Source organism: Pundamilia nyererei, unplaced genomic scaffold, assembly GCF_000239375.1.
Source record: "Pundamilia nyererei isolate P.nyererei 1_Seehausen unplaced genomic scaffold, PunNye1.0 scaffold00175, whole genome shotgun sequence".
Lineage (NCBI taxonomy): Eukaryota > Metazoa > Chordata > Actinopteri > Cichliformes > Cichlidae > Pundamilia > Pundamilia nyererei.
This window is the reverse complement of record NW_005187576.1, coordinates 1,134,760-1,145,442: the sequence shown is the minus strand read 5'-3', so window position 1 is coordinate 1,145,442 and position 10,683 is coordinate 1,134,760. Positions and strand designations below refer to the sequence as shown.

General features: G+C 40.9%; 1 protein-coding gene across 1 annotated transcript; it reads right to left on the bottom strand.

Moving 5' to 3' along the window:
* Positions 1–9,039: 9,039 nt before the first annotated feature.
* On the bottom strand, positions 9,040–10,471 carry olig1 (oligodendrocyte transcription factor 1). Its single transcript, XM_005746234.1, has one exon. The coding sequence runs from the start codon at positions 10,153–10,155 to the stop codon at positions 9,370–9,372; it is 786 nt and encodes a 261-aa protein (XP_005746291.1). The 5' UTR covers positions 10,156–10,471; the 3' UTR covers positions 9,040–9,369.
* Between the last annotated feature and the right edge of the window lie 212 nt (positions 10,472–10,683).

Genomic DNA, 10,683 nt, shown 5'->3' with positions numbered 1-10,683 from the left:
GAGAGGAGTGAGCGAGCTGTGGCCCCTAGCAACCCTTGCAAACACACACACATCCACACACGTGCGCATGCTGTCCTTGGGTTGAGGTGTCCAGGGTTTCTGCTGGTCAGCAGAAAGAGAACGGCTGTGTGATGGCACAAGTGTCTGTGTGAGTGTTTTGGTGGGGGTTGTAGCTGTCAGAGCAGCCCTAAAAGTGTGCGTGTCTGTGGGGGGATACGTGTGGTTGTAATTTAAAAGTAAGGAGAGGTGGGGTGGCCTTTGGGAGGGAGCTGAAGTCTAGTGGCTCTGATCCAGACCTTGTACCATGTAAACTGACTACACCCCCTGCATCTCAAAAAATCTCATATTTATAACATGCACACTCACATTCACTTACGCACACACACACACATGAAAACAAAGACTCTCCCCTTTGCCCTTGTCTGTTTTCGTGTGTGCGTGTGTGAGCAGATGGACAGGTTCATGGACCCTGAGGGAAGAGACGAGTGTGTGTCTCCTACCGCCACAAAATACAAACAATACACACAACAATTAAAAGACGCAATCAAAAGTGTGCGTTCGTGGACTCACGAGGAGAAGCGATCCATTACGTATGAAAGCTTTGAGGTTTTTCAATACATTTGTTTAAAGTTTCTAACAGACAACGAGATTAATGAGAGTGATGCAGCGCTCTGATAATAAACTTGCTTATTATGAAAAACCAACAAAAATCTGTAAAAGTGCCAGTTTCTGACACTACTTTGGGTCTTTGGACACAAATGAGTGAGTTGGATTTGACTTTGGGGTTGGAAAAAGCCTAAACGAATAAAAATAAATAAGATGCAAAAGTAAAATAAATCCCCCGTGTGAAGCAAACACATGCTTGGAAGAAAAAGAACTTAAACACTACAGCATGAAAATGATCAGGCATGCAGTGTTTAAAAAGCTAAGCTGAAGTCCTGGTAATGAGTTCATAAATAATTGTCTTCTTTGAACGCATTAGTGGAAATGAAAATGATTTGTTTATGCATAAAGCTTTGGTTGTAAACACTTTAAATAAAATCATCTTTCCTTCTTCCCTCCTCCTCGGCTCGCCTTAAGCTGGTCACAGGATCGCGCGACTCACTCGTCAGAGTAAAGAAGTGAGAGGAGAATCCTCCATCCTCATGATTGATGACTCCACACACAGTCGGTGTTTGCCTTCTTCACGCCACTCTCGTATGAAGGAGATATTCATAAGTTTGCTGAGCACTTAAAACTGAGTGCATTTATTAACAGCCTAAATCCCAAAGAAGGATATAAATTACATTTATAATCTAAAATAAATTGACAAAAATATATTTTTTAATATTTCAAAATGTCACCAACCACTATCACTTGGGCAATGTGTGGTGTATATAATATTTATGAATTTATACATATTTCGACACATGATTTTTTAATCATACTTACATAGCCAGTAAATTGATTTTATGAATTGATATTTGTACTGTTTTTATTTTTTAAAAATTACAATAAAAATTTCCAACAAGTTAAAAATCAGAAAATTACTTTGTTACTTTGATATAATCTGATCACAGGAGGGAAACAAATAACCAAGGAGATCATTCTTGATAATTCAGATATTTGATTCCCCCCAAATCTGGGCCTTGTTCACTCATGCAGTAGTAACACTGAAAAACTAACCCGTCTCTGGGCGCACAATGGCGGGTGCCCCCCCTGCCCCTCAGACTCCCCACATAGACGGCGCTGTCTGACAAGCCCGCCTGCCAAACAACTCAATTAAGGAGAAAAGGAGGCAAGAAAGAGAAGCCCAAACAGAGGAGCGAGAGAAAGGAAGGAAAGAAAGAGGACAGGAAAACAGAGGAGGGAGAGGGCCGGTGCCTGTCAGGCCACGTCGACACCCAGCCAACGTTTGGCGAGAAGCGACAAAAACACAAAACGAAGAAGAAAAGAAAACTGATCTGTGATGTGTTAACTGGAATTCCTGCTTCTGAGGCCACCGAGGGTTCAGAGGGCAAACCGAGGGCCAGGGGTTCATTACCACAATGACGCTCACACGCACTGTTAAAGCACCACAGAGTTCACATGTTCGAGCCTATTTCCAAACCATATACATAATGTGGCTTCACGTAAATCTACTAAATACCTTTGAAATGTTTAAAAATGTTTCTCCCACTTTCTTTATGTTTAGTAACAGTTGAGATTGTTAACTACATGACTATTGTTTTCTTGTTATTTAAGAAAATAATTAAAGCAATTCTTCTAAAGGATAAAATGAAGATCAACTGATCGAAAATAAAGTAAAATGCACTTTAAAGGCAGCACAATGATGCTTTAATCTTTCTTTTTTCTCTGTTTTTTAAAAGCACCCTGCAACACAGAAGTAATCCATTCATTCTAAGTAGTGAGGAGCTGTGAGACGTTTAGCACATGCAACAGTTTGATACTGAGGATGCTTGTGAAGACATAATCTGCCACATATCTATAAAATAAACACATAGCTTATTATTTTATGAATAATACATCTGACCCTTAAAACACATTTCACAGGGCATCACCTGGCTGACTGAGAAGTAAAGTATACTGCACTGCGTGGGCAGTATACTCACAATAATAAGCTGCGTGTCTCATCTTAAATAAGCTGTACTTGGTTAGTCTATGGCAACATGTTGCATCATTTTTTTAAGTTCTGGGAGGTAATTATATTTCAAAGCGCCGAGGACCTGTCACAGTTCTCAGACTTAGCGAGCTACAGCTTAAAACTGGATGTTTTTTTCTTTTTCACAAATCTGTACCTCTTTCTTGACATTATCTTAAACATTGCAAAGTACTTGTCCATCAGAATAAATCTGAGGAAGCACACAAAAGCTGAGCCATCCTTTAAAAACACAGACTGTCTGCGGACTGCCTTGAGAAAGTCCTGTTTAAGAGCTAACGCTACATGCAAAACTTTATTTACTCGTATCTCCTTCTTTTATGCTTTTCACTTGATAGTTGGTTGCAGAGAGAAATAAAAAAGTTTAGAACTCAACAATCAGTAGCCATGTAACCTTCCTACCATCCCTCACTGGGAAGGGGCTCAGATCGTCTGAGTAAAGAGATCAGAAACATAATTCACAGAGCGAATGTTTTATTTGAGGCTAAATTCACACCATGCAAAAACTGCACTTTTATTTAGTAATAACAATGGGAACATCTGAGAAAAAACGGAGTGCCTATAGTGACATAAGGGAGCCTCCAACTTCTTAAAATGAACTTTTTAACTCTTTCACCTATAAAGATGGCATTTGATAACCTCCTCGTACTCGTTCTGATGAGTTTTGACGCCTCAATAAAGACGTGTTTTGGGGACCATTAGAATAGTTTTCCCAAGGGTAGCTGCACAGGCAGAGACCGCCCTCACTAACTTCTGATGCACATCCAGTCACTTTGTTCTGAAGCCTGAAATATGACAGAAACCACTCAGTGTAGAAAAATGCTTCAAGCGTTGCTCTTTGTAGGCTTTCAAGGGATAAAGAGCTAAACATACATCTGTATTTGTTTGAGTCAGTAACAAACGCATAATAGCTCAAACGTTTATATCTTCATGAGTTTCGGTGAAGTCAAATGTAAAATGTACTGGATGATGACGAGTGGCCTGTTCTAAAGACACCAAAATGAGGGATTCCTTTTTTCAGCTCCAGCTCTATACAGCGTACAGGTTATAGGTTCTAAACAACATAAACACTTTTCCTCTGGCTCACATTGTATTTTATTATTTTAATGTAATATTTTAGCTGCACGCAAATTCATAAAAAAATCTGTTTAATAGCAAATTAAATTGTTTATTGAGTTCTTTTTTTTCATGATGACCAGCTGAACTTTGATTTCAGTGAAATCATCTGTTCGAGTTTTTGCTTTGACCTTCACCACTAAATAATTTCAGATTTCATCCATACGTTTTCTTTGGCCTTACATCATCTCAGTCTGTTTTCTTGGGGCGTTTGGGGGGGGGGTGTTTTGTTTTTTTGGATGTCGACTGGGGTAATGAGGTGAGGTTTGATGGCCGCCTGTAAAGTTGTAATGAGAGCTGCGGTGTGAATAGGACAGAGGGCTGGAAAGGGTGGGAGAGAACACGATGCTTAAAGAGCAGGCCGGCAAACTCCGCAGTAACCCCGTTGTATCGGCTCAGTCTGAGAACGACAGGGTGACAGAGGGGATCGGGAATTTCGGGGTGGGACAGGACAGGACAGGAGGGCCTGATGTTATTTAGGCAGGGAATGAATAAAAGCTGGGTTAGAAAGTAAATGGGGGTCCTGACCAGCCCCTGTGCTCCTCTCATTGTGAAAATGAAATTTATGGCTAGGGATTTCCTAAGCGAAGGACTCCCCACGTTGACTGGTTAAGTGCTATGAAACAGTGCAACAAAGGCCGGAGGCAAATTACACTCTGAGATAAGAGGCTGCAGGAGAGGGGACAGTGGAACATCATGTGTACTGCACACATTAGAGACACATGTTGGGGAACAAAGTGGCTGGGTGGGTTCAGAAACAGCATTTTGTGTAGCTGAAATCCAGCAGGCCTTTAAAATTTGTGTTTGCACTACGGGGGGCTTGCAACACTAAAAACAGCAACTTTACTAAAGGATTCTGAAATGAAGCATTAGCAGAAACCTGCACAGGTGGTGGTTAAGCGACTCGTGACTGAAATGTTTCTTTTTATGATGTATTTATGTGAGAACTGCGTGATTTTTGATTTGCTCGATCTAAATAAAAATAGCATACAATACATTATTCTTCATCAAGGTAGAAGTCTCATTGAGGATGAAAATCTCTTTTTCAAGTGAGCCCTGCTCAAGGAAATGACAACAAATATAACACATAACAAGTAACGGGAAAATACATGTGAGATACAAGCAAGTGAGCACAAATCCATCCAAATTATACGCAATGAACGATGGTTACGAGTGCAACATCAAAGGCAGTCGCGTTGACCAAGAGAACTATTTTCTCGCTCCTTTAAAAATGGATTTAAACGGTCCTATTGTAACCAGTCCTGACAATTTCAGCTCCTTCTGAAGTGCATTTAAGGAAAAAGGGGGTTACGTATTTAAAAGCCAAACGTTTTTAAAGCTAGATAATAGCACTCTATATTTGGCAAGTCATAGAAAACATTCATACTGCTCTCACTTTCTCTAAAATTGCTTTCCCCTGTGAGAGAAACATTCTTTATAGATGCCTTTTGTTTGGGCCTTATTAAAATTACAGTTGCGTTCTTGGGTTTATACAGAAAAAGTCAAAAACATGGGAAGAAAGATGTTGTGCATCTACCGTTCTTTTATTGCCTAAATCTGACCAATCTGAAGCTGCCTTTGAGAATAATCCAGGTAGTAAACTGGCTCAATATAATTAGGCAATACATCTCTATATATGCTTTCCAAGTCTAATCTAATGTTGTATCGAGCTCCACACGTGGGTAAACTCTCAAGATGTAGGAGCTGTTAGCAAGTACAATTTCCATGGTAACAGGTAAACATAGTCTAACCACTGGCAGAGTGTAGATGTGTGGAAATGTCTGCTTTGCATCGTGTTTTAGCATATTTATGTGTGACTGACGTTTACTGTTGTAACAATGTTCTTATACTGACAGTTACAACCAATTTTAATAGTTTTTTTTTTTTTAAATTAAGAAAAAGTGTGCGTGCCTGTGAGCGCATTGTCTTACGCGCTCTTTTCACCCTATTGAACAACAGTGATGAAATGGAGATGAGTTAAAGTGCTAACACAAAGACTGACCAGACCCCTGCGTGGCCGCAACAATGAAACCACCAAACACAAGAAAGTGAGAGCCTCTTGGAGAAATGGAGAGAAAAAGCAGAGAATGAAAGGGGGAGAAATTAAGGAGCCTGACTTAAAAAAAAAAAAAGACGAAGAAGAAGAAGAGTGCAATGGGGGAGAGAAGAAGGGCCGATCTATCCTGAGAGCAGGAGGAAATGGATGGTGGGCAAAGGTAGCAGAATAGAGAGCAAAGGTAGCTAATCCCTCCGGAGACATAAAGCAGCTATATGTAAATGAAAGACGTGAAGTTCTGCCGTCTCACTTTGATCTGTGAATCAGGCTCTCTCTCCACTCCCCTTCCTCTCCTCCTTCACTCTCACCCTCTTCTCCTTCCCCATTTTTTTCTTGTAAGAAAATCAAGCCTTATTTAGCTTAATCTCACTTAATAGCATGTAGCTCCTCTTTTGTCCTCCCCGATGCTAACAGATTCACTTCTTTTCACTCGGCACTATTCACATATCTGCCATCCGTAATCCTCTTATTCCAGGGTGGCAATTATTTTGAGTATTTTATCAGCATTATGATTATGATTATTTTCATTATTATTATTCATGCAGGCCGTGCTAAGGGCCAGGTTGTGGCTGAGAATATCCTCCCTATCAGCGCCTCTTATTCTTTCTCAGAATGAGGCTGCCTGCTTTCTTCCAGAGGGGTGGCGAGTTTGCAGGAGTGAACCCCATTCAGAGTGACACATTTTCTGGGCGTTTGAACATATTGTGGAGTGAGTGTAATGAGTAGCAGCGAATCACCCCGTCCCGGCTCCTTAACACAGGGAAACATCAAGAATTTGAGGACGGAGGAGCGAGAGGGGGCTAATAATCAAAGGGCCTTCTTTTCTTGTGGAGCAGTAATTACACGGGAGGGTTTTGATCTTTTGCTTGTTGGAGCAATGAATTGAGGGGGAAAGGGGATGAGGACTGTTTCACAGTTTTTGAGGTGGGGTGAAGGGTAGAGGATGATTTTCAGCTCAACAGCTAGTCAGTCTCTGAAGGATATCAGAGCTCACAGTGGAGAAGATGGAAAGAAGTTGGCATATGGAGAACGTTGCTTCTATTTATTTTTAGTGAGTGAATCATTTCTGAATTGTGAGAGAACGGCAGGAAATGTAGTCTGGCGTGTTAGTTTCACTTCCCTGTTGCGTCATTAGGTTCATGTGTGTCAGCTGTTTCCCCCATGTGTCTCGACTTCCCTTGATTACCTCATTTGTGTATTTAACCCTTTAAAGCCTGTCGGAGTTCCGTTTTGCATAACTATTTTTAAATCCCTGTAAAACCTGAACCACGTAAGCTAGCGCAATAATTTTTTTGCATATGAAACCGGAGGAGTTACATCTTATGCCATCAGCTTGTCCTCGTCACGGTTTCCTTCCACATAAAGCTTTGCAAATATTGCATAAGAAGCGCTTGCAGGAACAAAAACATAATATTCAAGTAACACGCTTTGCCGATCCGATCAGCTGTTCGTAACACTTCCCACATTGAAACAGACGATCGCATGTCCGCCATTACCGGCCCGAAACAGGAAGTGACGTCATTTTCGCGGAAAATGTAGTTTTTTTACTTGTAGGCCTTAAAAGCCTATACTAGTGTTTTTATAAGTCATGTTTGACTTTATGCTTTTCTGAATAGTTTCTGGGATGCTTAGAACTCAAACTGCACTGCTTAAAATAGTTTATTTTGATGCACATGCTGTTTTCTTTGCAAATTTGCATCATAGGATTGTTTCTCGTTTTTCCTGCAGTGTATAAAAATTGGTGTATCTCAAAAATAAAACTATGAAGACACTCAAAAATAAATTTCCTGTTGTTGTAAACTATTTTTTGCAACTTTTTTGTATTTAAAGTTTTGAAGGATAAACCTCTTAAATTTAAAGTAGAAATATATGTTAAAAAAAACGATTTTACATTTTTTTGTAGTTTATTGCACTTTTTTGTAATTTATGTAGTTACTATGGACTTAATGCATACATATTATTAAAATATGGGCTATAACAGTTGTATTGATGTAGCAACTGGAAATGCTCCCAAAAATGGCACTACAGGATGTAAAAATATAAAGTAAGCTCTGGCAGCCTTGGTTCTACGGTGGGTCTTAAAGGGTTAAGCCCTCTGTTTTCCATGTGTCATTGTCAGGTGGTCAAACCTGTCATAGATTTCTTTAGTGTCTTGTAGTGTTACATGGTGGTTCATAGTTTTCATAGTTTTGCCACCGTTTGTTTTGTTGTTTTCATGGTTTACACCTGTCATCAGCTGAATAAAGCTTGTTTTTGGTTCAATGCAACTCCACTCTCGGCATCTGCATCTGAGTCCTGTTAAAAAAAAAAACATTGGTGCACCGCGGTGTGACAAAAACAAGTGTTTTTATATTATAAATGCATGGTAGAAGAAACCCTGAAAGGAGGATCACTTCTCATTCTCAACAGTGACAGAATTTCCCACCATTTGTTTAAAAAAATATATGCAAATGTTTGCAGTAGTCACAGTAGAATCTTTCTGCTATTAGTTTGCAAGAAATCTGCTCATGTTTGCTTCTATATTTATTGGAACTCAATCACTTTTCAAACATGAACTCCAGACATGGGTGCCATCAGACATTACTTTGTACTTTGTACTTGGAGCTGGCGAGTTGTAGGCTGCTTCACACCTGATCCAACAGCCTGTGATATTTCCAACTTCCACAGGTAATGTCTAGAAAAGTTGATGACTGAAGCACATGTGTGAAAAACACGGCATAATAAACTTTGATTGGTGCTTAGCTATCTTGCAGTCTTGTGCATCTGTACTCAGTTTAACAGTGGTTTATTTTTTCTTTTGACTTTTTTGGGCAATGGGCAATGCATTGTGGGATAAAAAATCCACTTATTTTTTAATATGCATACTAGCTTGTAAGGTCTGTGCTATTTGCTACTTCCTTCTTTCTGACACAACTGGACACTTCCTTTCCTCTTCCTTCTGCCTCTAATGCAACAATCAGCTAATATGAACCTTCAAACTGGAATACAGACATTTCTTAAAGTTTAAAGTATTATAAAGTTACTAAAGACTTGGTTTCAAACATCAAGAGTTTATTGTTGTTTATTTATTGTGGTAACATTCCAGTTATCAAAACTTAGGGTTCAAAACTGAGAAATCCAGCAAATCTGCTACATTAAGACTCACAAAGTGATTGGTGTGGAGCCCATTGAATTTGAAACAGAAAGATAAACAAAATCATGACATAAACAAGTTTTTTTTCAAGCTTTAAGTAAAACTGAAAGCAAACTCATAAGCCGAGATTTCATAGTCTTATGCCAACAATGTTATTCAACCTCTGCTGCAGCACAACACTGTAGCTACGTGTATCATGCACACAGTCATTACAGTTTATAGCTAATATGCAGAACATTGTGAGAGTGAGAAAAAAAAGAATAAAAGAAAAATACTTCCATCATCCTTTTTAAAAGAATCAAATGATAAGCGTGAGTAGTGTAGTAACATATCATAAACATGTTAAAAATGTTAGAAAAATAACAATTCATATAAAAAATGCTGCATTCAAGTCCATTCTTCAGCGAACTTCTTCAACTTTCAATGTCACTTTGGGAATCTGGGAGCTAGAGTGGAGTGACTGAATCTGGGCAGTCTGCAGACTCCACAGGGACACAGCGACCCTGCTGGAGCACCTGCAGAGCTCCACTGCATGGGGGCCAGTGGGGCCTCCATGGGACCTGGAGAAAGCAACGGACATTTGGCTCCTGCAGATGATGAAGAACTGGAGGGAGATGATGATGATGAAGAGGAGGAGGAGGCTGCTGAGGAGAGGAGGGATTCCTGGGTGAGGAGGAGTTGACCGGGACTGGAAATGAGGGGCCACCCTCCTGCAAGCAGCAGCCGGGGGACTGGTCCTGTGGTCACCCCCATTCCTACACTTACCTCCCCCAGCAACCGCCGCATCTCCTGCAAAGATGAACCCAGCAGGAGGATATAGTTCCTGGCTAGAACCAGGGTAGAGATCTTGGAGAGTCTGCGGCCCGGAGTTGCTCCATGTTGGTGGGACTGAGAGGAAGCAGATGAAGGCGAGGAGGCATAAGGCACCATGACCTCCCTCAGAGCATCCATAGCAATGTTTAAGTCCTGCATCCGCTTCCTCTCCCTGCTGTTGATCTTTCTTCGAAGTTCCTGCTGCTCCTCAGGGCTCAGCTCCCGCTGAGGTTTGCTTGATCTCTGGCCATTTGGGAGGCCAAGCATCGGTGCAGGGTTTAGGTGAGAGCTCAGGTTGAAACCTGGAGGGCAGTGGGATAAGTCCTGGGCAGACCCAGAGCCGCAGAGAGGTAGCGACTGCTCTCGGGCTCTGATTACTGGGCTTGGCAGCACATTCATAGTCTCCTAAGAAGAGCTGCAGTCCGGTGAAGACTTCAGCCAAAGATAAAGTTTGAGAGAAAAGCCAAAGAAGAATTTAATAGTCAAAGCTAAAAAAAAAAAAACACTTTACTCAAACTTTAAAAGAAAAACAAAAATCCACAAGCTGTAAAATCTAATTGTCATTCCCTCCACCTGTTGCGCTCCCCTTTGTTTGCAGAAGACTGCAAGCTGCCATCCAGCACAGTGACTTTTGACTTCTGAGGTTTCTGGCTCCGGAGTAGTGAGCAAATGAGAGCTTTCTAAAGTGGCAGCCCGGTTTTATCTCATTTCCACAGCTGCGCGAGGCAAGAATGACGGCTCACACAGTGGAGAAGTGAGCTAAATGATCCCCTCGCATGCCCCCACCTCAGCTCTCCTCCTCCCCGACATGCCATGTGCTCTTTACAAATGTACATATGCACATCCAACTTTGTGAATTTTGACAGTCAAATGAGGTTGACTGTCAAGGTTGTCATCCAAAGAACACCATGACAAGCTCACTCAACA